The sequence below is a fragment of the Astatotilapia calliptera genome, chromosome 9 (assembly GCF_900246225.1).
Source record: "Astatotilapia calliptera chromosome 9, fAstCal1.2, whole genome shotgun sequence".
Taxonomy (NCBI): Eukaryota; Metazoa; Chordata; class Actinopteri; order Cichliformes; family Cichlidae; genus Astatotilapia; species Astatotilapia calliptera.
The window spans coordinates 11,147,212-11,174,660 of NC_039310.1; the positions used below are offsets into that span (position 1 = coordinate 11,147,212).

Genomic DNA, 27,449 nt, shown 5'->3' on the forward strand with positions numbered 1-27,449 from the left:
GTTTTAAGTGTTGGCACTTTCAAGCATTACAATAGACAAGCGTTGAAACTCTGATTATGAATATTTTCATTTTACATCCAAACAGCAGATGGTGGCTGAAATGTTCCTGTTATCGCTGGATTATCAGCTAAATGTTTAATTTTACAAGAAAATATTCACATACAAAAATATTAACTCCCTAAATAAATTGTTTGTAAAGTTGTGTTTGGGCATAAAGAAACATGTAGTCAACTAAGATTAATTTGTGAATTGATTAATAATTAAATTGTATTTACAGATGCTTTGGCTGATTGTCCTAATAAAACAGACCTCTCCATAACTGCACCAAAGAAACTGGAAGCACTGAGTGGATCTTGTTTGCAAATCCCATGTAGCTTCAGACCCAAAGATGAACAGAAATTTATCAGCACAAGAAAAACCTTTGGAGTGTGGATTAAAAATAAATCCCAATTTGACAAATATCCAAACAATGTGATCTTCAACAGTAGTGGAGCAGTTAGCATCTATCCAATGAGTATTACTGGGAACCTGAGTCAGAGAGACTGCACCACTCTGTTTTCTAATTTAACCACCACATACACAGACACATACTTCTTCAGAGTAGAGAGTGAACCATTCAAGGCAACAGCTGCTTGTGATCCTCTTCAAATGACAGTCAGAGGTAATAGTGTTTTGTTTTTGTTTTTCCAGTATTTTGTTTTGCCTATTAATAAACCTTCATTCAGGACTTTGATGTATTGTTTGATTATAATCAATATCTGTTGAGCAAATTTTGTGTTACAGTAGTAATGATTGTCCCAGCATGACACTCAGAAGATTGCTTGTTTTTTATGAATTCTACTCTGCCTTTATTTTAAGGACTTGATAACATTTATAAATCAAAGTATGAATTTAGAACAAGTTTGCAGATTTGAATCAGTGGTACAAATGTCACTGTGATTTTATAATGAATATGTATGTGAAACCACAGACTCTCCTTGGAGGCCCAATATTACAATCCCAGGTGATCTGAAGGAGAAGGAGTCTGTCACTATAACCTGCTCAGCTCTCACTCCCTGTCCACACTCCCCTCCTCAACTCACCTGGAATCTCCAACAAGACTCTCACAACAAAATGGAGCAAAACACAGATGGAAGCTTTACAACTAAAATCCAGCAGAACATCACTCTGTCAGACACACATGATGGAAAGAAGATCAGCTGCTCTGCCAGATATCCTGTGAACCAAGAAAACGACACCAAGACAGCAAAGACAGACGAGACTCTCAGTGTTTCATGTAAGACAATCAGAGTTTGTTGTTGAACTGAATCCTTCAGGACACCATGGTATATGGGATATCACTTTCTCTCTTTTATTTCTCCAGATGCTCCTAAAGACACCTCAGCATCCATCAGTCCATCAGGTTTGGTGTCAGCAGGCAGCTGGGTGAAGCTGACCTGCTCCAGCAGAGCCAAACCTCCAGTCAGCAGCTTCACCTGGTTAAAGAAGAGCAGAGATGGAGCTGTGAAAGTATCTGAAGGAGAGATTTACAGCTTCAATGTAACAGATGGAGGAGTTTATTACTGTGTGGCCACTAATCATCTGGGTAATCAGACATCAGCAGAGATTAACATGACTATTGGAGGTAAAATTACTCACCAGTTATTTTTAAAAAATTTATTTCATTTATTTATTTAGGACAGTGTATGTTAATGAATATACATGTAAAAAAAATACATGAATGTAAACATACCAGATTATAGCCAAGGGCTAATTTCCATCTGTTGTCCATAAAACATAAAAAAAATAGACATAATAATTCATAAAAAATCATAATTCATTCATAATAAAAACTCCATCACCAAACTCACGCATACACACCATTTTATTCCCAAATAAAACATTAAAACTATAAAACTTATACATGATCACACACCTGATTTGTCCATAACCAGTTTTTAACCTGTGCCTTAAACAAGTTGAACGTCGAGCATTCTCTAATGGATTGAGGAAGACTGTTCCACAGATGGCCACCCTGGACAGAAAGGACGTTCTGCCCAAATGATGTCCGTCTGTGGGGTATAAACAAGTCTCCTCAGGTTGTAGCTCGAGTGGTCCTGTCTGAGCTTTCTTTATGCCTAATGAACTGCTTTAGTGGTGGTGGAGCAAGGGAGTGTAAGACTTTATATATTAAACACACTCTTTTAAGTTTCACTAAGTTATTGAAGTTCAGTAATTTATGTTTTTTTTAACACATGACAGTGGTGGTGGGAAGTCGTGTTTTTGTCAAGTAGTTTTAAACTCCTTTTTATAAATGTTTTCAATAGTTTTAAGTGTTGTTGGACAAGCAAGTGACCAGGACGAAGTTTTTGCAACATTCATCTTTAAATTATTACGTATATGATTAAAATTTCGATTATTAAATTTAAGTACCTGGGACACTTTATTTATGTGACTCTTGAAGGATAATGTTGGGTCTAGAATGACCCCAAGATATTTAAGTTCTGGAGGTAATTCAAGCTCTACTCCATGCAGGAATGTGTTTGACTGCTTCAAGTTTAAGGGGTGTTTTGAAAAATACATGCAGACAGTTTTTGAGGTGTTCAACATTAGGCATGAGTCCTCCAGCCAGCTATGCATTAATGCTAAAGCAGCTGTAAGATCTTTTGCCACCTGCTGGACACTATTTGCAGTATCTGTAGAGTGATGTGCCCGAAAGCCAAACTGCAATGGATGTAATGAGGGTTGGGTGTTTTCTAGGTGAGCAGTGAGGAGTTTAACCACCCACTTCTCAGCTATTTTAGATATGACCGGGAGTATGCTTATGGGGTGATAATTAGCCATATCAGTCTTCACACCTGCTTTGAAAATTGGTGTAACTGCAGCAATTTTCCAATCTGTTGGAACAATGGAGTGTTCGAAAGACATATTCAAAACATGAGTTGTTGGACGTACAAGCAAATTCATATGTTCCTTTAGGAAATTTGTGTTAATACCATATACATCAAGTGCTTTAGATTGTTTTAAACCTGTAATTAGTTTAGCAACTTCAGTGTCTGAAATATGAGTAATGGTGAACAAATTTTGACAGCATCATTCACACTATCAGAGCATACGACTGAGTCAAAGCTCTGACTGATTTCCTTAACAGATGAAATAAAGAAAGTGTTTCAGTTAATGGCAATAGATAGAGGCTCTCTAACAATAGAGTTATTTACATAAAGTTCAATTGTATTTTTGCTTTTGTTTGAATGATGGCCAAGTAATTTATTTAAGTGTTGCCAGATAATTTTACCATTACCTTTGGCTCTTTCAATTACATTTATAAAAAAATTTGCTTTGGCTTGTACTCAAACTTCTTGTTACTTTGTTCCGCATTGAAGCAAATCTCTGTCTATCTAGAGTTAGACCTGTTTTCAGGAACTGCTTTAGTAATTGATCTCTTGTTTTCATTAGATTCTTCCACTCTTTGTTTAACCCTCTCAAGGGCGTTGCAGATTTGCAACAAGTAAAAGCTAACAACCTGATTACCCCACATCCATATTTTATGAGTTTTTTTACTCAGAAGTACCACTGCAGGTATTCTCAAAAACTTAATTTGAGCCTGAGAGAGTTAACCAGGGCAGATTAGATGTCTTTATTTTTTGTCGACCTCTAATGGAGTATGTCGATATAACATCCTTGACAGTGTCAGTGAAGTGACTGCTGCAGAATTGTGGATCTTCACTACACAATAAACGCTCCCAGTTAGCTGATGCTAATGCTTCTGCTACTTTTGTTGCTGACTTCTTGGTATAAATTCATAAAAGGATCTCCTATTAGATGAACTATGAAAGTGATTCTTAACCCGTGATTTTAAAAGTTTTCTAGAAAATAATATACAATTGTGGTCTGAAATACCAGTGATAAAATTATAAGATTTAATAATTTGCTCGGGCTTATTGCTGAAAAACACATCTATTTTAGTTCTAGAGTGTCTCGTTATTCTTGTGGGTTGTTCAATGTGTTGAGTAAAGTTTAAAGTCTCCATTATGTCCTTGAGTGTTTTTCTGTTCTTTTAACAGTCCCAGTTGACATTAAAATCTCCCATTACAATTATTTCATTAGACTTATTATTTATAGTATGATATTTAAGTAATATCTGTACTTGTTCATAAAAAATATTCTTTGCGGAAGGAGGGCGATATAAACAGATCAACGTAAATGACATTTCTGGGGAAAGAGTGATTTTAACAGAAATATGTCCTATTTCAACATCTATTGGTGAACTAAGTAAAGAGCAATCCAGGTGTGTTTTTTACATACATAAGTATTCCTCCTCCTCTTGTTCCAATTCTATCCCTTCTGAATACTGTGTACTCTGGAAAGACAACCGCAGACTCAGGAGAAGAACTTGTGAGCCAAGATTCAGAGATACCCAAAATAGAAATATTGGAATTGCTTAGAATATGTTCCAGTTGCTCATGCTTTGGTAACATACTGCGAATGTTAACGTGTCCACATAGAAGCCCCTTTGGTTTATTTTTAGTGTCTTGCAGATCATTGTTCCTCTGTAACTTTTAATAGCAGGATTTCTTGTCCTTTTGTTGACAATGCTATGAGCATTTAATGATGAGAAACCCTTTATCGGAGACTGTAGTTGGGGTACAGCAGGTGGAAGCCCAGGCAGCCGAGGTGGAGGCCCAGGCAGCCGAGGTGGAGGCCCGAGCAGCTGACGTGGAGGCCCAGGCAGCCAAGACTGAAACCCAGGCAGCTGAGGTGGAAGCCCAGGCAGCCGAGATGGCGGCCCAGGCAGCTGAAATAGAGGCCCAGGCAGCTGATGAAGAAACCCAGGCAACTGAGGCGGCCCAGGCAGCCGAGGCAGAAACCCAAGCAAATGAGGCGTATTCCCAAGCAGCTGAGGTGGTAACCCAAACAGCAGAAGCGGAGGCCCGGACAACAGGGGCGTAAACACTATTAGTTGCAGATGTAGCCTTACTAATTGGGACGGTGGTTGGAGCACAGTTAGTTGAGGTGGGAAGCAATGCAGAGACAGCTGTGCCCATAGGCTAACTAGCCTAATTAGCTGTAGCCAGTCCAAATCACTAATGTTTGAATTAGGTCCAGGATTTAGTTCTATATCACCAGCCAAAAGTACCATCAGAACAAGTTTCAGAATCTCCAGGGACAATTGTGGTGTATTTAATTGTTCATGTTTACCTGGGGGTGGTCTAGCATGACCAAAATCCAAGAATCTTGTGAACAAAAGATGTTGACTCCATTTGGCTGGGAAAATGGTATAATTATCCTGCTTTCTTGGACATGTCGAACTCCACAGAAGATAAAAATGTATAAAAAAAACAAGCTGATATCAATATCCAGGGGTTTTTAGATGGTTTTTTTAGATTTTTTTTTTTTTTTTTTGAAAAAGCAGAGGACCTGCCAAGCTGTGTGTCTGCACCCTAGCAGCCATCTTGAATCCTCTAAATTCCATTTTCCTTCTTTTCTAGTTTTCTTTGTGATATACTTTATGAGAGAGGATAAAAAGAAGTTTGCTTTATAAGATACTGAATTTTATTTGATAAAAATCAAGATTATACTTCATCTCTCACAGTGCATTAATTCAGCTTTTAAACATTAAAGATACAAGTTTTTTACTGCAACATCCTTTACACTGTTGTTTAAAAGTAAACATTTCCATCACTTTGATTCGTTTTAAATGGTCTTATTTACTATTAAACATTTCTTCTGTTACTTCAAAAAGTTTTCTTTGCTCTAATTTCTTGCATTACAGAAATCTGGTTGGTGTCTTCACTATAGTGAAGACTGTGGGAATCATAATGCTTGTGAGCACACTGATCAGTGTGAGTGGTGACAGTCAGAGTTTGATCTATGGGATATTCTTTTTTCTTCAGATGCTCCTAAAGACACCTCAGCATCCATCAGTCCATCAGCTTTGGTGTCAGCAGGCAGCTGGGTGAACCTGACCTGCTCCAGCAGAGCCAAACCTCCAGTCAGCAATTTCACCTGGTTCAAGAAGAGCAGAGATGGAGCTGTGAAAGTATCTGAAGGAGAGATTTACAGCTTCAATGTAACAGATGGAGGAGTTTATTACTGTGTGGCCACTAATGATCTGGGTAATCAGACATCAGGAGAGATTCATGTGACTGTTGGAGGTAAAGATAAAGGCTGAAGCCACTAATGCCATGCTTTTCTCCCATTTATCTTTTAGGTTTTCCTTGTTGATCTATTAATAACATTGGTACACTGAAACTTGACGATAATGTAACCAAAACAACTTTAACAAGGGTATCTTTAACTCCACATTATTATATATTGTTCGACTCACACAGAGTTTATTTTTCATGTACCAGGAAAGCAGAACAATCACTCCACGCTGGTCCTACTTCTTGGAGGAATCTCTGGGATCATCTTACTCATTTGTTTGATAATCTTTCTTTGGTAAGTATCAGACATCACATTAGAAGACATGATATTTAACTGTGATATTTTAGCTGCACTTTAAAATGTTTTTTTTTTCATCAAGCTGAAATCTACTCACACATATATTCAACATAAACAGATAAATTTTTATTGCCTCTTATGTCGTCCAGGTGGTTAAAGTCAACGCGTCAAACTCAACAACAGACTTGGGTAAGACAATACTGAACTCTGTAGCTGTTTACATGATTGTAAACAGCCACCTAGTCACATGCTTTCAAATGTCTAAAAACATGATTAAGAATGGACTCTATAGGTCTAAATCACAGATTTTACTTTGCTTATTTCATAGATTCAACCTCACGAAGAGCAGGTTGTTGAAGGGCCAGCAAATAACACAGAAAAAGAGGAAGAAAACATCCATTATGGAGAGGTCAGCTTCTCTAAGCTGGCATTTGAAGCATCCTCTGACTCAGTGCAGGACAGAGGACAGCAGCAGGATACGGTGTACGCACAGGTGAAAGTCAACAAGCCAGAAAACAGCTTAACACTGAGAGCTCATGGCCAAGAGGAACTCTACGCTGAGGTGAAGAAAAAATGAGAAGTATGCGTTTACAAACTATAAAGAATGAAATATGAATGTGGAGCCTTTAAATGAAAATGTGTCATAGTCACTGCCGAACAATTCAGTGATGTAAAAAAAAGCTTTTTTTATGTTCACCCTCCTGTAGTAATTTCATACGGCTGGTTTCAGATTTTGATCTCTTATGATATTAAATATGCGTAAATAGAAGTTGCAGCAGTTCAGCAGGGAACGGTAAAGTGACTGGTACTTATATAAAGTGTTGGTCAAGTTACTTGAAAAAAGTAATTAGTAACTAATTACTGATTACTTCTCCAAAAAGTAACCCCATTATTTTACTGATTTCTAATTTTCAAAAGTATTTAGTTGCTTAGTTACTTTTAAAAAAATTATACTCAACCTGAATAAAGCAACAGACCTTTCAGGCCAATTATGTTTTTTATGCATAATCTATCATATAAAATTGAATCAAATGGAAAGCCTCTTTTTAAAAATAGTTTTATGAGTTTTAATCTTTTAAAAAAATGTAATTATATGCAACTGTCTTTGACTTGAAGACATTTAAACCCATTTTCTGCATATTCTATGTCTATATTCTATCATATTCTATGATCCTGGGCCATGTTGGCCCAGCATTCTTAGTTTCATGTATTTTTGTATTTTGTTCCTTATTTGATTTCCCCTTGTGACTTTTACCCCCTGTGTGCCTGTCTGTGTATCTGTGAGCCCTCGTTTCCCCTCGTGTTTCATTTAATGTTTTCCCCAGCCCGTTATGTCTGTGCTCTCCCCGTGCTCCCTCTCTCCTCCTGTCTGCGCCTCTGTGTACTTCCTGTTTTACTTTGACAGTCTCCCGTCAGTATGCGTCATGTTGTGTTGCTCCTGCCCTGTCTCGTTATGATTATCTGTGTCAGCTGTGTTCCCCGTGTGCTCCCACCTCCCTCGTTAAACCTCTGTGTATTTATGTCTGCGTCTCCCTCTGTTTAGTGTCGCATTCTCCCTCATTCATGGCCGTGTGTTTCTCTGTGTGCTAGTGTATTGCTTCCCAGTGTAGTTTCTTATCAGTTTGTTTCGCTGTTTCCCTCCAGCAATAAAGCTGTGTTTTGAGTTCATTCCTGCTTCTGTGAGCTTGTGTTTGGGTCCACTTCCTGCCTGCCACACAGCCGAATCACGACATTCTAGCATATAAAATAAAATAATGTTTTGTGTCTACACGCGCTCTTTCTAGTAGATGCAAGTAAAACACAGCAAAAAATAAATAAAATCAAAGATTGAGTGGCACTAAGTCCTGTCGCTAGTGATGGCCAAATGAAGCTTTCTGAAGCACTGAAGCTTGTATTGAAAAACGGTTCATTACTCGAAGCTTTTCAACACAGTCCTCTCTGGTGACATCTGGTGGCCAAAAATACAAAGAGCAGCTTGAATCCACAAAATAAAACCAACTGCTTCATTATGATTGCCCACTCTACAGAGTGCAGTTTTGTCTGATATTGGGCCGCTGTTGTGTTGCTTTGAACGTGTATTTTTTGGTGGTTAAAAAAATGTGTTTTATTTGTTTAATAAATAGTTTTGACCAGTAAACTCTCCTTGTTTAAACATGCACCATGGTGTGGTCTTCCTTTGCTTGTGACTTCTTGATGTTAGTAAATACAATAATTGAAAAATACCACGTTACATATATATATATAAAATGGTGTTGGCTAACCAACCGGACATAGTGGTGGTAGACAAACAGAAGAAGATGGCCGTAGTGATCGATGTTGCGGTTCCGAATGACAGCAATATCAGGAAGAAGGAACACGAGAAGCTGGAGAAATACCAAGGGCTCAGAGAAGAGCTCGAGAGGATGTGGAGGGTGAAGGTAACGGTGGTCCCCGTGGTAATCGGAGCACTAGGTGCGGTGACTCCCAAGCTAGGCGAGTGGCTCCAGCAGATCCCGGGAACAACATCGGAGATCTCTGTCCAGAAGAGCGCAGTCCTGGGAACAGCTAAGATACTGCGCAGGACCCTCAAGCTCCCAGGCCTCTGGTAGAGGACCCGAGCTTGAAGGATAAACCGCCCGCAGGGGCGTGCTGGGTGTTTATATATATATATATATATATATATATATATATATATATATATATATATATATATATATATATAATGTACAACACATTATGGAGTATGCTTCTGCTCTGAGGTCCTGCCTCCATGCACTTCATCATCATCATCATTTATTTATTTATATAGCACTTTAAAAACACACCTGGTAGACCAAATTGCTGTACAATACTAATATGCACATAGTAATAGACATAGCAATAAAGTTAAAAACAATTAAAAAAATTAAAATAAAATAAAATAAAAATGTCAGTTACCCACAGAGTTAAAAGCCAGGGAATAAAAATAGGTTTTTAATAAAGACTTAAAAACTGGCACTGATGCAGCCTGTCTAATATGGAGAGGAAGGTTATTCCAAAGCATCGGCGCGGCAACAGAGAACGCTCGGTCTCCTCTAAGTTTCAGCCGTGACTTTGGGACCGAAAGCAGCAACTGCTCAGCTGACCGAAGGGAACGAGTGGGGATGTGGGGCTTCAACAAATCAGACAAATAAACAGGTGCCAGACCATTTAGAGATTTAAAAGCCAATAAAAGGACTTTAAAACGGATCCTGAATTCAATTGGAAGCCAGTGTAAAGAGGCTAAAATCGGAGTGATGTGATCAAATTTTCTTCTACCAGTTAAAAATCGTGCCGCAGCATTTTGCACTAATTGCAAGCGTGACAAAGTGCCCTGCCCAACCCCTGTTAAAAGAGAATTACAATAATCTAAACGTGAGGTAATAAAGGCATGAATAACGCTTTCCAAGTCACGCTTGGAAAGAAAGGGCTTAACCTTTGATAAACGTCTGAGGTGATAAAATGCTGATTTTACCACCCCGTTTACATGGTCATCAAAGGTGAGTGCAGAATCTATTTTAACTCCGAGATTTGTGATCGAACTCTTTAGTTGGGAAGTCAAAGCTGCAAGATCAACATCCAGAGTATGAGAAGAACGATTTGGGCCAAATAAAATTGCTTCTGTCTTCCGATCATTAAAATTTAAAAAGTTGTTTGCCATCCATGCTTTGACATCAGTAAGGCAGTCAAGCAGAGGTCCAGTTGGGAGACTATCAGAATGACTAAGAGGTAAGTAGAGCTGGCAGTCATCTGCGTATAGATGGAATGGCACTTTATGCTTTCGGAAAATCGCGCCAAGGGGCAAGAGGTACAATGAAAACAATAACGGCCCAAGAATAGATCCCTGTGGAACACCCCAAAGCAGAGGGGCCACAGAGGATGAAGCCGACCCCAACTTAACACAAAATGTCCTATTTAAAAGATAGGACTTTAACCACAAAAGTGCCGAACCAGTAATTCCCACACCGTGCTGTGAGCGGGAGATCAGCAAATCGTGATCCACAGTGTCAAATGCAGCTGTCATGTCCAACAAGACCAGCACTGCATATTTACCATGGTCTGTCGCTATCAGGATGTCATTCATAACTTTTACGAGGGCTGTCTCCGTGCTGTGGAATGGCTTAAAGCCGGACTGAAAGATTTCTGACAATTTAGAGTCATTCAAGTAGTCCATCAACTGAGTATAAACAATCCTTTCCAGAATCTTACTAAGAAAGGGAAGCTTAGAGATCGGTCTAAAATTTGATATGACTGAACTATCTAAGCCTGGTTTCTTAAGTAAAGGATGTATGACTGCATGCTTAAATTCCCTAGGTACTTGACCAGACAAAAGACTAGTATTAATAATGTTCAGAATATGTGGTCCGATGATAGGAAATACCTTTTTAAGAAAACGGGGAGGAACAACATCATTTGGAGAGCCACACGGTTTAGCATTCAACACAAGTTTCTCTAAATCAGATAAAACAATTGGTAGAAAAGCAGAGAACAGACTTGAGCAAGAACCATGCATGGCTGGGTCAGCAATAGGTAGAGTCGGAGGTCTCAAACTAGCAACCTTTTCCACAAAATAATTAAGAAACTTATTGCACATAACCGCAGAAGAGTGCAAAAGAATATAGCCTTCCGGATTAAGTACAGAATTTATAGTGTTATATAGAACACGAGGGTTATGCGAGCTGGCAGCAATAAGTTGAGAAAAATAGGAGTACTTGGCAGCCTTTACTGCTCTCTGATAGACTTTCCAGCTAGTCTTGAGAGCTTCCATAGAGACGCACAGCCTATCTTTTTTTCACTTATGCAATTAATCGCTAGACAGGTGTATTTATAAATAATATTATATTAGGGAAATTTTCCCAGACATATTTTTGACCTGGGGGCAGAATTGATTGTGAAATGGAAAGGAAAAATGCTTATGAAATTGCAAATTAAAAACATGATGCATTTAAGGTAGCCCTTATTCATTTTTATTTAAAAAGAGAATTTGTTCTAGTGTGCGATGGCCGAACCTGTTCCTTTTCGTGGAGATCATTTATCCTGCCTTAAGGAAAATCCCTTCACATGGAACAGAGGAGGCTGGAGTGCAGAGAAACTGGTAGAGATGCAGTTTTACAGTCTACCTGGGCCCCACCAACTATCAGCTAAAGAGAATAAATAGATTAAATTGCTGCACATTTGGCAGACTAACATTTTCAGATTAATTAAACAATAAAATATATATTTTTACAACATTACATGTAAAGAGTCGAGTGGAAGTTTGTCTAAAGTTATTTAATGATATTTATATTATGGAAGCAGATTTTTGACATTTTACCTTTTTCCCGTTTTCAGATATAATAAACACGCACAAAACAAAAGCAAACAACAAGAACACAAAGCTGGAAAACCTACCCGATTGACAAAAATCAACTCAAAATTCTCCCACACAACAGAAACTCCTCTATTCCTTGCTGGCTCCAAATCTCTCAGTGGAATGATCAGTGGTTCGCTATCTGTCACCATCAAAACACTCCACAAATCCCGTGAATGATTCGCTTCCTTATAAACCATTGAATCAGATACCGAAGCAGTTAGGTTCTAAATGAAGCTTCGGACGTCACTGATCACGTGACTCTAGCCAAACGAATCAAGCTTCGACACAGTGCTTCTGAAGCAGTGTGTTGATTTTTTTGACACACGCACCGGAGCTTCAGCTTCAAGCGGGCCATCACTACCTGTCGCTCTTAAGTCTGTTTTCACATGTTTAGCAGGAGTGGGGCCAGTGGAGGTTTGCCCAGTGCTGCAGTGGGGATGTCAGCAGGAGGATCCGGGGGTTTCTCTGTGAATTTCACATTCCTTGTGCTTGCTCAGAATTTAAGTTTAATTTTTGCTGTAGAAAGAAGTTTTCTTCCCACACGTGTACAGTGGATGCTAATGTTTTTGTCACTTTTTACGGACTAAAACTTAAAGTTATGTCAGTACTTCCACGCTTTAAATCCTGCACGGTGGTACTCTCTCCCGCACTCCATATTATCCATTGTTGATACCAGAGGTGGGACCAAGTCATTGTTTTGCAAGTCTCAAGTAAGTCTCAAGTCTTTATCCTCAAGTCTCAAGTCAAGTCTCAAGTAATGTCAGGCAAGTCAGAGTCGAGTCTCAAGTCACTGGTGTAAAAGTCCAAGTAAAGTCACAAGTCTGAAATTTTGAATTTCAAGTCCTTTCGAGTCGTTAAAAAAACGAAAAAAAGCATGTTGCAGTTATGCTAAATGTAAATATTAGACCATGTAATTTTAAAATCTGTGTTTTTCTCAACACATGACAAAATAGTGAACTTAGAAAATATACACAAATTGTGAAATTGCACCTCTTTAAAATGCAGCTCAATTAAACCTAGCTCCAAGAATAATTTTCACCGACAGTTCTGAGATAAGCTGCATGTTATTCTTGGATGCGGTTGTAGGACTGGCTTTAAAATCGCATGACAAAAATATCATACATAAATAAATGATATATTTTTTAAAAATATCATTTAAAAAAAAACTGCATCACCAACGTAGCCTGGAAAACATTTGCTAGTTAGATGAAGTCAGCTATCTCATCGTAGCATATTTATATGCATATTTATAATTATACGCTTCTTGGAGTGAGTGCATACACTCATGAAGTTTAGTAACTTCCGGTCACTGCAACAAGCCCAGGTACAGTTTACCGACGGATGGGTGCAGGACCTTGAAATGCACCGTGTAGAAAGTAAAGACCATTGTACGTATCATAAGTTTACCAGTCTCACAAATCGTCGTCATAAATACACATTCGTTAACCGTTTATTAATAGGACCTTTGAGCTCAATGGTAATTAATTAGCAGTGGAAATAATTTCTGGTAGCATCACAAGTGAAATGTAGCAGTGACAATAATATTGTATGCTGTAATCGCACTGGACAATTAGTGATACAAAACAACTGTTTTATCCTGTGAATAAAAGTATATGTTTTTGTCAATGTACCATAATAACAGAAGCGAAACGCAATATTGTGTCAGGACAATTCACTATTTATGCACAATAAACAAAGGAGCATAGCGCGACAATTTCTGTTCAGCGCCAGACTTGCTTGTAACCTATATCACCAATTATGTTAAGAAAAATGACGTATTAACTACAACAGCAGACTGACCTTTGTGGGAATGCTTGGAGCAGACTAACCTGTGAGCTGGAGTGTTCTGGGACGTTATATTTGATCTTTGAATGGCTGCAATCCAGGCCATCCGTCGCGTCTTTGTTACTTCGGAAACATGGCTCGAACAATTTCTCTTCAACGACGTAATCCGATAACAACCGATCTCTTTACCCGTCGGCTTCCTGTGGCTGTCATGCGACCGGCTATTGCAGTTAATAATACAACAGCTTCTTGACATTTTTGTGTTTCTTTTTATCGCTGCGCTAGTACCGCTTGCCACGAGTTCCCAGAATCCTTTGCGGTTCTACCCCTGAATGACGTCACATTTTCAATCTCTATATAATATGCATGTTAAATTTTATATTTGGGGTAAAATATCAAGTCTTTTCAAGTAAACCGGTTCAAGTCCAATTCAAGTCCCAAGTCATTGGTGTAAAAGTCCAAGTCAAGTCACAAGTCTTAGAAGATTTTTTCAAGTCAAGTCTAAAGTCATAAAATTAATGACTCGAGTCTGACTCGAGTCCAAGTCATGTGACTCGATTCCACACCTCTGGTTGATACACACTTCTGTTGCTGCCACAGACGTCACATAATAGTTTCAACTCTTTAGTGAAGGCTTTCCACAGGTTTAGGAGTGTCTTCTTCCAGACACACATTTGTGAGGTCAGACACTGATGTTGGATAAGAAGGCCTGGCTCGCAGTCTCCACTCGAATCCATCCTAATGGTGTTCGATAAGGACTCTGTGCAGGCCAGTCAAGTTCTTCCACACAAAACTCGCTCATCCATGTCTTTAATCCACGATTCTCCTTGCAACCACCAAACCCAGATTTGTCTATCAGACTACCAAACATAGAAGCATGAATTGTCTCTTCAGAGAACACATCTCCACTGCTGTGGTGTGCAGTGGCAGCATGGTTTACACCACTACAGCCAGCACTTTGCATTGTACAAATGTTTGGAGACACAGTCTGCTTGCCTAGGTGCTTGATTTTTTACACCTATCACCATGAAAGTGATTGAAACACCTGAATTCAATAATCTGGATGGGTGAGTGAATAATTTTGGCAATATAGTGTACATATATAGCATTTCTCTATGCACACAGTTACATATATTCAGGCTCTGATGGAAGAACAAGGAACAACTTGGAGTCGAGCATCTTGGTCAGGATACTTTATCATGTGGAGAAAGCAATCAATCCACTGTCCTTCCAATTGGTTGATGACCCACACCTCAACCTGAGCAAAGCGATCTTTTTCATTACTATTATTTTACTTGTTGCCAAATTAATGCAGTATTTACACATTGACATGCTCTTGTTTGATTTGTTATTTATTTAGCAGGCTTGTTAAAATTAATGTCCCATATAGGGAAGCTAGCACAAAAACACATCTGCAAACATTTTCAGTTTATAAATTATTTATTTAAATATAAATATTTTATCTTAATTGATAAAAGTGTCAGATTTTCAGATTATTTGTGACGCAAATTATTTTGCTCTACATTATGTCTGATATGAAACAAAGAAATTGTAAAGATACAGTAGGAAGTTCAGCTTTGTACATATAAATGCATTTGTAAAACAATTTTATGTGTGATTGAATCAATTTGAATTTGTGTGTGGCTTCAAACATTCATTTGTGAAATTACTCAAAAACATTTGTATATCTCAGTTTAGGCTTATGAGTTATGTATTATAATATATTGTATGCATTTATCAACCTTTTAAGAAGAATTTATCTCCATATTCATTCATAAATTTGTTTCTTGATTTATTTATTAACATTTTATAATTCTTGGTGAGCTTGGTGATCATGGGCTTCCTGTCAAGAGGCTTTTAAACTCTCTCCTACAGTGTCTTCAGCCCAGTCTTCACCTTCTCTGACAGGTCAACTCCAACTTTCTGACTGTAGTATTTCTCAGCTCTATGGGCACGTTGAACATCTAACTTTAGTGTTGATGGCGCCATCTCGTGGCAGCCAGCCAACAATGCCATTTTGTTTCTATTTTACAGGAAATGTTCCCAATCAGAATTAAATGGATTTTTTTAAAAGTATTTTTAATTTTTTTTAATGTATTTTAAGTATTCATTTTTAGGCATTAAAAGATGAATAAAAACACATCTGGTCAAAAACGCCTCCAAGATTCCTCGCTGTATTACTGGAGGCTAAGGTCATGAAATCCAGAGTGAGCGTCTGGTTAGATGCCTGGCTTCATGGATAGACAAATAAATAAAAACTAGTTCACAAGCAACCCCAGGTCAAAAATATACATAAGAAATAAACTATACATATAAGTTATTGTATATTTTATATAAATGGTCCACTCGTTAATTACATGAGCACATAGAGGCATGGACCTCACACCACAAGCTTGCTCCCAACCTATAATGAAATTCTTTATTATTCAAATAGACATAATGTTCAAAGCTCCAAAGTTTTAGCTTGCTATTACAACTGTCACGTGATGTTAAACAAAAGCTTTAGCTCAGCTCTGCAGAGCAGGTCATCATCATGAAGCAGTCCAGTTCAAGTTTTTAGGATTAAGCTGCTCTTCATAATTTTGACCACCAGATGTCACCAAAGATGACACCGTTAGACTCTCTATGGTGTGAAAACGTGTTACTTCCTGAATTCCTGTTTGGGGTTTTTTTGTATTTTTGTCACACTTACATGTTTCAGATCTTTTTTTTTTTTTTTTTTTTCAGAATTCTGAAAAAAAAGACGTGCCCACTTTTTCTTGTTTTTTCTTTCAGGGACCCTAACCCTCTTCCATACTAAATGTAGGTGTTTATGATTAAGGGGGAAAAAATCCAAACCTACATGGCTGTGTGTGAGTAGGTGATAGCCCCCTTAAACTTAATAACTGGTCGGGGCACTCTTAGCAGCAACAACTGCAATCAGGCATTTGCGATGACTGGCAATGAGCTTTTTACACCTATGTTGAGGAATTTTGGCCCACACATCTTTGGAGAATTGCTGTAATTCAGCAACATTGGAGGGTTTTCAATATGAACTGCTTTTGAAGTCATGCCACAGCATCTGATTCAGGTACAGGTTAAGACTTTGACTAGGCTGATCCTAAGTCAGCATTTTGTTTTACTTAAGCCATTCGGAGGTGGACGTACTGATGTGTTTTGGATCCTGTTCCTGCTGCTGAACCTAAGTGCGCTTTAGCTTGAGCTCTCAAACAAATGGCTGAACATTGTCATTCAGCATTTTTTAGTAGACGGCAGAGTTCCCATATCATCAGACTACCACCAACATATTTTACTGGAAGGGGACTAAGGTAAGTAAAAGCACTACTAATGTTAAGCCTTATATTAATTGTATGTTTTACCAGTGGCTGTCAAGCAATAAGGAAAGCATTTTGAGGAAGCCAGTGTGTTTCAGGCTGATGAAATAGCATTTTTAAAATACCACAGTGATACACTCTCATTAACATCTTCGTGTATTACTAAACCACTTCATTTTTTGTAGAGCGTGTGTCTGTGTAGCAGACAGTGAGCAAGAGTATGTGACAGAGAGGAATACAGAGCAGAGGAAATGAAGGTTACCCTGAGGCTGATGGGAAGGGGAAATGACTTAAATTTGAATTATTAATATTTATTCATGTGCTGTTGAATCATCACAGAGTGGGGCAGAAGAGCTGATTCTTTGTTGTGTGTTTCTACAAGTAATATGTGTCTCTACTGAACTCTTGTACAGTTGTCTGTAAGAAGCCTTTTCTCATTATGTGAATCTGTGTTTCCTGAGTCTACTTCAGGACGTCCTTCTAGTAGAACATGTCTTCCTGTTCCAGCATCACTGCACTCAACATAAATAGCTCACCCAGAGTCCTGATCTCAATCATACAAAGTGATTATGGACTACATTATGTTACAGTATATGTTAATATGTCAGAGATGATGGCTGAAATTTGGTTTGGTGTGAGCAACTTCACCTGGTTCAAGAAGATGGAGCTGTGAAAGTATCTGAAGGAGAGATTTACAGCTTCAATGTAACATTATTGTGTGACCACTAATGATCAGGGTCAACAGTAGAGATTGATGTGACTGTTAAAGGTAAAGTTAGTAATAATTATTTTACTGAGTTCAATCTTTTCATGATTTACCTCTTTTCTTGGTAGTATGCCTTGCAAGGTAATGGAGACAGTGTTTTGTCTAAATGTTTATGTTTTAGGAAGTTTTAGGCTCAAACTTCTTTGACCTTTGTTGCATTACAGGTGAACATATTATTATGAGATATTATTTGGTGTCCTTCATATACTCAAGACATTAGTAGTCTTAATGCTTGTGAGCATGTCTTTGAATTGTGAACAAAGGACAAATCTACAGATTAACTTGTCTGTAATAAGTCAAAAAGGAAGTTTTTTTTTTTTCATTTCTGTCAGATGGTTCATCAAAACACTCCAACAAACCAGAGACAGAAAACTGATAGAAGAGTAGAGTCACACCATAACACATCCAGTAAGGACAATGTGCCTTAAAATAGCACTTTATTTACTGCATTTGAACACTTTTAGTACATTCTAATAAAAATAGTAATTTCTTTATTTCATTCAAGGAATATTTAACAGCAGAGGATTTCTTCCAATATTATTGGTCATAACTGAAAATTAGTTTGTCAGCTAAAATTTAATTTAATTTTGAATAAATGTATTAATGTCTCTTGTCTTTTGTTTAAATGTGTTAAGGAAACACCAAATAGTCAAACAGCAATTTGTCTTCTGGTTCTAATTGTCAAGTAACCTTTGAGTGGAAATATTTTGAGTGATATTTTGTGTTCACTCAGTATATAGCTGTGCTTTGTAATGAGGGCAGAAATGTATGTTTTGCTTGCTGCTTTTAATATAGATGAAGTTAAAAATGATGGTGAAACAGAGCAGGTTGAGTTTGTCAGAAAATAATATCATGAGCAGAAGAAGAAATAAATTAAGCTCAACCTCAGTATCACTCTCAACCGAGATTCCTCCTGCAACAGTTTAGCCTATCAAATCTAACTGTCAGGTACTAACCACATCTATGTGACTGCTTAGCAGCTGAACCCTTTGTCTTTAGCCATGCATTTAGAAAAATAATCTAAACATGAGAGAAAAAGAAAACAAACCTCGCAGCTTGTTTCTTGAGTCAGTGCTCAAACACTTTCGATGAACAGTTCTCAAAACAACCAGCAGCACACTCGTCTGTGCTGTAGAAAAAGAAGTGCTTGTACAGCAGTTGAAGAGAGGAGAGATAGATATCACGTGTTGCTGCTCCACACACATGACCAGGGACATTTACCAGAATGAACGATCTTCTATGATCTCATCTCAAAGCTGAAAGATTTTCATTAGTATTTCCTACTTTGATTATCAAACATAAGCCAACTTCCAAATTTGGACTGCAGTAGCGGGTTGCCTTCCTAAATATTATTACGGGATGTATTGAGTTCAGTGCTGCATTGAAGAGCCTGATATCCACTTACGAGGACATTATACTGCTACTGTTCTATCGAAATTTTTAACTAATATCCTCATATGTTGCTCTCATTTTTCTTAGAAACAAAAATCAGGTAAAAAAAAACAACCCAAAATCAGGTAATTCTTTGTTTTTACATTCATCGGGTCCCAATATGCCCAAATATCAAAGAGAAATTAAAAATGCATGCTGTGGAAGAGTTCGGGTCTTAGGAGGTTAATGTTATTATTAGTGCTTGTAGAATTACCCTCTGAGGATGTACAATGCTTTCATGATTAAACCATGGTGCACATAGGAAAGTAAAATAGTAATGGCCTAAAGTGTGATACATCAGAGCCACAGTGTTACAGACAAATAATCCTGGTGGGGATGCTTCATGATCAGAGTGCCCTGGCTTGTGTTAGCCAGCAGCTTCCCAATCGGGGCAAGCTTCCAGTAACAGTCCCCAGCTTAAACAATCAATGCTACACAAGACTACCTAACTCAAAAATATGAGTGTCTGTGTCAGATGTTGGGGTACCAGAACACTTATGAGGAGTGGGAAGGAAGAAAATACACACACAAGGTCAAGGAAAAATAACTTAGGGTTCCAGTGGGCCCTTTGAGCCTTTCAGTGTTAACATTTGGATGTTAAACTTCATACTTTCTGTCTGTGTGTTGTGCACTTACTGTTAGCGTGTAGTTTCTCATGTTTAGTGTCTAATTGTGGCACTGAAAGAGCCACTCGTGAAATAAATAAAAAAGTTAAATAAATTCCAATATCTGCATTTGGTTGAATGTCTCGACTGAAGCACAAAGCAAAGGAAGAAATATTTTCTACACTGAGGAAATTGGTCAACAGGTTTCTACAACCTGTGTGTGTACAAAGCTGTAGACATACAGCTTTCTGCAACACAATTTCTTCATTTGGCCTCTTTATTACTTCTTTTTGTGTAATGTTTGCTTTAAGATTGTCTTCTCTTAAGCATCTAAAATTGATTTATGTCAAAGTAACACACACATGGATGCACGGACCCAGCAGCACATTGCACTGTGAGATCAGTGATCGTGGCTCAAGAGTTGGGAGTTCGCCTTGTAATCGGAAGGTTGCCGGTTCGAGCCCCGACTTGGACAGTCTCGGTCGTTGTGTCCTTGGGCAAGACACTTCACCCGTTGCCTACTGGTGGTGGTCAGAGGGCCCGGTGGCGCCAGTGTCCGGCAGCCTCACCTCTGTCAGTGCGCCCCAGAACATCTAAGGGCAGACAGATGAGGAGTACAGCATCTGAAAAACTGGAGTGCATGATGGGAACATCAGACGTCTGTTTGCTTTGACATTACAACATCCAAACAGAGAAGTGTTTCACTCACTTTGCTTCTGCTGAAATCACACGTTGACTTTTATTTTGTCGTCTCTCTGCTGAAGCAGTCTGATCATTTGGTAAGAAAACACATTTGCAGTTTTGTTTGTTTATATCAGACTGTGATATTGTGTTTCTATTTTTAATAACAAATTACTTTTTAAAAGAATTTACATGTTCCTTATTCATCACTGGATTCATGTATTTTTTCATATTTTTCCAGGTGATGAGTTTTGTGACAGTCCAGTCTGTGAACATCATGACAGGCATCATGTTACTGAGTCTCCTCTTTATTCCAAGTGAGTCGACTCATTTCAGTCATTTACATTCAGTTAACTTTATATTGAAGATGTTGAGAGGACAGGAGAAAAAAATTGAGAGATTTCAACATTTTAATGATATACTCTGTTTGTTTGTTTTTTCCAGAGCCTTCGACTGCTTGTCCTGAGTATTCAGACCTCTTCATCACTGCACCAACAGAGATGGAAGCTCTGAGTGGATCATGTTTACAAATCCCATGTAGCTTTAGTGCTGCTGGACCAGTAAAGTTTGACATCAGAAGAGCTGTCTTTGGAGTGTGGATTAAAAATCACTCCAATGTTAATAAATTTCCAAACAATGAGATCTTCAACAGCAGTGGGACAGTTAACATCTATCCAATGAAGATTACAGGAAACCTGAAGGAGAAAAACTGCACCACTTTGTTTTCCAACTTAACCACAACTTATACAAACACATATTACTTCAGAATTATGAACTGGCCGTTCAGAGCAACAGCTGTTTGTGAACCTCTTAAAATAAAAATTAAAGGTAAGATACATTTCTTTTCATCAGTCGATGCAATTTTTATTGAAACAAAAATATAAAGTTAAATGCAGCCTTGTTTTAAACAACAAAAAACAAATCCAACACAACAAAGTCCAATATAACAAAAATATGTTTCTGTAATTGTTTTGTATTTAGATGATTTTTTGTGTTCTTTATTGTGAACAATAAAAGGATTTAGTCAAAAATAAAAAAGGTTTTCATTTCAGCATAAATGTTGTTTAGTAAAGTTTATAAACACATACGAAACACAACCTGACTGCACAATGTTAACATACATAGACATATGGACTATAGTCTGTATTATGCAAATACCAAGACTCCATCAAAACTGCAAGAAACAGAAAGAGAAAAATAAACCCTAAAAGACATGAAACTGTGCAAAAAAGTAAATAAGTAATTAACAATATTTAGAGGATAGATGACATAAACATATTGTAAAAAAAAATTAATAAAATATATTCCCTGAATGCAGCAAAAGTCCCACATTACTCTCTGTGTCTTGACTGTATTTCCTGTATTATCACAACACTAATCCAGAGCTCAAACATGTCTGCTACTTTCTGCAAATAATATAACCTGAATACATTTTACATTTGTTCTCGATTGTACAGTAGAAACATGTATGGGGACTTTCAAACACCTACACTGAGCTCTGTCTGTATTTGCTGTATTTCTCTATTATCGATTTACAAATACGTTTGTGATGTGAAACCACAGATTCTCCTTGGAGGCCCAATATTACAATCCCAGGTGATCTGAAGGAGAAGGAGTCTGTCACTATAACCTGCTCAGCTCTCACTCCCTGTCCACACTCCCCTCCTCAACTCACCTGGAATCTCCAACAAGACTCTCACAGCAAAATAGAGGAAAACACAGATGGAAGCTTTACAACTAAAATCCAGCAGAACATCACTCTGTCAGACACACATGATGGAAAGAAGATCAGCTGCTCTGCCAGATATCCTGTGAACCAAGGAAAAGACACCAAGACAGCAGAGACAGAAGAGACTCTCAGTGTTTCATGTAAGACACTCGTTGTTTGGTTGTTGTTTTTTTATCCTGTCATTAAAAAAATGTTTAAAGGACTTCATTTTTTTTCTCCAGATGCTCCTAAAGACACCTCAGCATCCATCAGTCCATCAGGTTTGGTGTCAGCAGGCAGCTGGGTGAACCTGACCTGCTCCAGCAGAGCCAAACCTCCAGTCAGCAGCTTCACCTGGTTCAAGAAGAGCAGAGATGGAGCTGTGAAAGTATCTGAAGGAGAGATTTACAGCTTCAATGTAACAGATGGAGGAGTTTATTACTGTGTGGCCACTAATGATCTGGGTAATCAGACATCAGCAGAGATTAACGTGACTGTTGCAGGTAAAGTTAAACTACACCATATGGCAAATTAAATAACATATTTTTTTGGGAACATTATTTTTTTCATATTTTTCTATCAGGACATCAGAATAATGGTTCTTTACCACTGAGTCCACTTCTTGGAGGCATCCTTGGGTTGGTCTTACTGATCTGTTTAATTATCTTTGCTTTGTAAGTATCTCACATCAAAACAGAAATCATGTTCAGCTACTGTCACGGATATTTTAGCTACATATTAAAAATGTCCTTTTCCTTTCAGGCTTAACTTTACTCACAAAAATATTTAACAACTAACTGACTATAGTTGATGTGTCTACCTTTTACAGCAGAGCTCTCAGGTTGTTAAAGTACCAAACTCAGCAAGAGACTCAGGTAGGAAAATACGAAGTTTTAGTTTGTTCAGATGATTACTAATTTCATCAGGGCAATATGTTCACTTTAAATTGTCTGAAAATAGCAATAAGAATAGTTTGAAATGCAGCCACAAACCCTCCTGGTTTATTTCATAGAGTCAAAGAAGTGAAGAGCTGGTTGTTGAAGAGCCGACAAGTAAAACAGAAGGAGGGGAAGGAAACATCCATTATGGAGAGATCAACTTCTCTGAGCCTGGATATGAAGCATCCTTTGTCTCAGTGCAGGACAGAGGACAGCAGCAGGATACGGTGTACGCACAGGTGAAAGTCAACAAGCCAGAAAACAGCTTAACACAGAGAGCTCATGGCCAAGAGGAACTCTACGCTGAGGTCCGAATAAGTGAGAACAGCTGTGTTAAGACATTACATTACCAAAGTCCATTAACAAAGAAACACAGAAATCAATGAAGTTAACCCAGCAAACCACTTCCTGCATATTGGGGGGGGGGGGGGGGGGGGGGGGTTCTGCTTTCCCTTTAAACTTCATTTAGATGCTTGCATATCTGTCTCACTAGTGGAATAAGATTTCTGGAAACATCACTGGATCAGAAACATCACCAACATGATGTTGAGAGTTCACCTGTGAAGTGATAATCTGACCAGCTCTCGTTAAAGTGGCCAGTCAGATACTTCCAGATCACCTCACTTCATTACGAATCTCCCTCTAATCAAATATGATTGTTTGACTACGCCCAACGTTTCATGGAACAGAGAAAGTTTCTGGTGGATTTTAATCCAACACATATTGCTTCAAGCTCTGTTGTAAAGCTTACAAAACAATATTGCAATTCATACAGTGTCTCCCTAATCTCTGGCTGCAACATCTAAAAGGAAGGAAAACTCCACATGAAAATAGAACTTGATTTACAAAAAACTCTTAAGAATTAGAGAGTGTAAACTTCAAATATTTGCAGATTTTGTTTTAGTCTGATGTTCAGCCCTTATTTATGAGCATATACCACTGCCCAGACCACAAAGCACTGAACCCTACAAATACTCCTCCGAGTGATATGATCCAGACAGCACATAAAGTGGCCTTTCTGGCCTTGAGCACACCACAAATGTTAAAACAAGTCAATATTGACCCAGCAGTTCAGTTTCTGCTGCAAAGTTACAGTACATTGATCACATTGAAGAGCAAATGCCATTACTTTTCTGTAAATCAGACTACATTCGTATCTTATCTTTAAATGTATGAGCTGCATGTCTAACCAGCATATCCCTAAATCCGTATGGCATAATATAAAAACTTATTAGTGCCTGTTTGTTCCTCCAAGTATTGTTGTGGATGCTTTGTCTGATGATGAGCTCAGTGAAATGTGTTCTTGTTTTTTCATTTTAGTGTGGAGTGATGGAACACTAAAATTCAAATGGTGATTTAGAGTTTTGTCTTTTGGTGTTGAGTGAAATTTAACCAATAATGTGTCTGTTGTTAAGATCTCCTGTGATGCCACTTTTTGGATTTGAGTGCCGTTTTCAGGCTCTGCTTCACTTCTTTCTTCATCCTTTGAGGAGAACCCACGAAACTGAAATCAATTATAGTCATATTTCAGAGTGATGGTGTTAAATAAATGGTATTTAAATGAGTTATTTTTGGTCAGATTCTTATGAACTCTGGACAACTTTGGGTGAATCAGTTCTATCATCTACTGACTTCAAGAATGTGAATGAGACACGACGAGTCCACGGGTCGAGGTTTTGAGCCATTTTATTTACCGCGGCTGCAGCTCACAAGCTACCAGCCGCAAGTACTTCACACCACAACAACAGCTCTCTACTCTCTCTATTTCTTGTCTTATGGTTTTACTGGTTTTTCAATATTGTTCTTATAAATAAATTGACTTGACATGACTTTGTTATAAAACGTCTTATATTTTAAAAATGGTGTTACAGTGATTTGGTTTACTTTGAAGGACCCTGAATTTTTCAGTAGTGCCAAACATTTTATACATGCTGTTGTGCAACACATGCTGAAAAACTCCAGCCTGATTCTTCTGCTTTGTCAAACTTTAGCCCTGTGTCAAAGCAACCTTTTTTGTTTAGCTCCTGGAAAAAATGCCTAAACCAAAATCTAAATCCTTCTTAGATGAACATGCAATCCTGAAAGTTTTACAGTCTGCGTATAAAACTCACCACAACACTGTTTACCACAACACTACTAAGGGAATTTAATGATATTCCTTCAGCAACTGATTTCGGGAACTGTGTGCTCTGACACATTGGACCATGAGATCCTCATCTCTGTGTCAGCAATGATGGTTTTATCGCCACCTCTGCCCCCCCCAGTAAAGACCACAAGGCTTAATTCTTGGACCTCTCCTTTTCTCCTTTCACCTGCTGCCACTTGACACTATTTTCTCAAAACATATTCCCTTTCATTGTTTGGCAGACAACAGTCAAGTTTATTTTGCACTAAAGTACTCTGGTATATACTCCGTCCAGCCTCTCCTTGACTGCTTTAGTGACATCGAGAGGTAGATGGCACATAGAAGCCATGTTGTTAGACCCAGTTTCAACAGCAGAACCCCTTGCATCAACCTTCTCTTTCTTTTCTTTTCTTCTCTATTGCTCACCTACAACTTGTCCAAAACTCATTGTATCAGTTTGAACTGCTGGATCTGTATGTCTAGACCTGATGCTTTTGCTTATTCCTAAGAAAACCCAAACTCAGATGTGCAAAAGTCTTGTTGGTCCACAGAGTTTTTTCCCAAAAGTGTTGAGCATCAAAATTATGTTTTCTGGCAAAACAGAGATGAGCCTTCATGTTCTTTTAGCTCAGCAGTGGTTTTTATCCTGGAGCTCTGCCATACAGGCCATCTTTGCCCAGTCTCCTTCTTATAGTGGAGTCATGAACTCTGCCCTTAATAAACGCAAGTGAGGCCTGCAGTTCTTTGGATGTTTTTCTGGGTTTTGTGACCTCTTGGATGAGTCATTGCTGCGCTCTTGGGGTAATATTAATCAGCTTCACATTCATCACTTCTCCATGTTTTCACCATTTGTGGATAATGGCTCACTGTGATTCACTGGATTCCCACAGCTTTAGAAATGTCTTTAGACCAAACTTTATTTTCCAGATTCAAAGATCTCAATTACTTTGTTTCTTATCATTTCCTGAATTTTTTTGGATGGCGGCATGATCTGGGGCTCTTTTGGTCTACTTCACTTTGTCAGGCAGGTCCTATTTAAGTGATTTTTTCATTGAAAACAGGTGTGGCAGTAATCAGGCCTGGGTGTGGCTACATAATGACACACAATAACTTTTATAGAGCAGTCAAAAGGAAAAAAAAGATTAAAATGAATAAATGCATTTAATTAAATAATGATCTTAGGTACAAAGCACACAGCAAAAACATCATGCTAGTTTTTTTTTAAAGAATTGATTATTGAATTTTCTTTGTAGATAGATCATTGAGTTCTTATAACAAAGGAAACAAGTTCTTTTATCCAGTAAAACTAGAGTCTGCTGCTATGTAAGCAGCTCTGTGAAGCTGAGTATTTAAAGCTGCAAAATATGCTCACATGTATGATTCCCAAACACTTATGTTAACACAAAGCATAGACATAAAACATTCATAATATTTACTTCTAAAGTTAGCTAACAAAGAAACAGAAGAATATGTGACATTTACTTATAGCAGGCATAAAATAATTGCTATCTGTAACTAATAAATTCAGCTGTGAAGAATCAGCCACCTGCTTTTGCTGCATCACAGCCAAACTGTACTTACTGTGGTGTAACTGAGATGTTTCTCACAATATGTGATTATGATTTTGGTGCTGGTGAAGAAAGAAAATACATTTAAATGGATGCTTTTGGCCATGTGGTTCAACTGATAAATGACTCATTAAATTAAAGCAGAAACATTTAAACACATTGAGGAAGTTTGTCAACAGGAAGCTGAAGGCACAGTCTGTGCAAAGTGACTGCAAGCACACAAGTTTATGCAAGAAGATTGCTTAATCATTTGGTCTGCCATTATTTCTATTAGTGGCTCTTACAATACCTGCATCAGAACCCAACAGAACACTGGACTGTAACAAGATGATGAGTGTTATTCACTTATTAAACATAACTGTGTATATCTATAACTCTGACTTAAATACTACGGCTGTGGATGTTGAGACCCACTTGAACTCCGAAAAGTACCAAAAGTAATGAACTAAGCTCAGAAAATATTTCTATGTGACAGATTTATGTCTTTTAAAAAAAATGAATCATATTTATTAAGGCAAGTGTTTACTTTAACTCTTGTTTGTTTCATATTGATCTTGTTTATTTACCAGAAGAGCAGGATAGTAGCTCCTTCCCATTGTGGTCACTTCTTGGAGGAATCCTCGGGATGATGTCACTCTTCTTGATCATCTTTGTTTGGTAAATATTACATCACAGTAGAAAACATGATCGGTTGCTGTCACTGACACGTTACCTGCATGTTAAATTATCTGTTTACTTACACATATATTTAACCT

At 38.0% G+C, this 27,449-nt stretch overlaps 2 protein-coding genes across 2 annotated transcripts in view; both read left to right on the forward strand.

The window, feature by feature from the left end:
- The window catches only part of pck2 (phosphoenolpyruvate carboxykinase 2 (mitochondrial)), a 235,473-nt gene that overhangs the window by 38,156 nt on the left and 169,868 nt on the right, over positions 1 to 27,449 (forward strand). The gene's annotated exons all lie outside the window — the stretch shown is intronic.
- LOC113028794 (sialic acid-binding Ig-like lectin 7) lies at positions 20,600 to 23,400 on the forward strand. The gene is made up of 7 exons (XM_026179245.1): positions 20,600 to 20,672; positions 20,800 to 21,183; positions 21,919 to 22,224; positions 22,306 to 22,566; positions 22,647 to 22,737; positions 22,893 to 22,938; positions 23,076 to 23,400. Exons 1-7 carry the CDS (start codon positions 20,600 to 20,602, stop codon positions 23,385 to 23,387), a joined length of 1,473 nt encoding a protein of 490 aa, XP_026035030.1. The 3' UTR covers positions 23,388 to 23,400.

What these genes read in the sequence shown, in the direction of transcription:
- LOC113028794 (XM_026179245.1), top strand. Translation starts at nt 20,600, where the DNA reads ATGAGTTTTGTGACAGTCCAGTCTGTGAACATCATGACAGGCATCATG. An exon ending in GAGTCTCCTCTTTATTCCAA is followed by an intron (nt 20,673 to 20,799) that starts GTGAGTCGACTC and finishes TGTTTTTTCCAG; the next exon opens with AGCCTTCGACTGCTTGTCCT. An exon ending in TCTTAAAATAAAAATTAAAG is followed by an intron (nt 21,184 to 21,918) that starts GTAAGATACATT and finishes GTGAAACCACAG; the next exon opens with ATTCTCCTTGGAGGCCCAAT.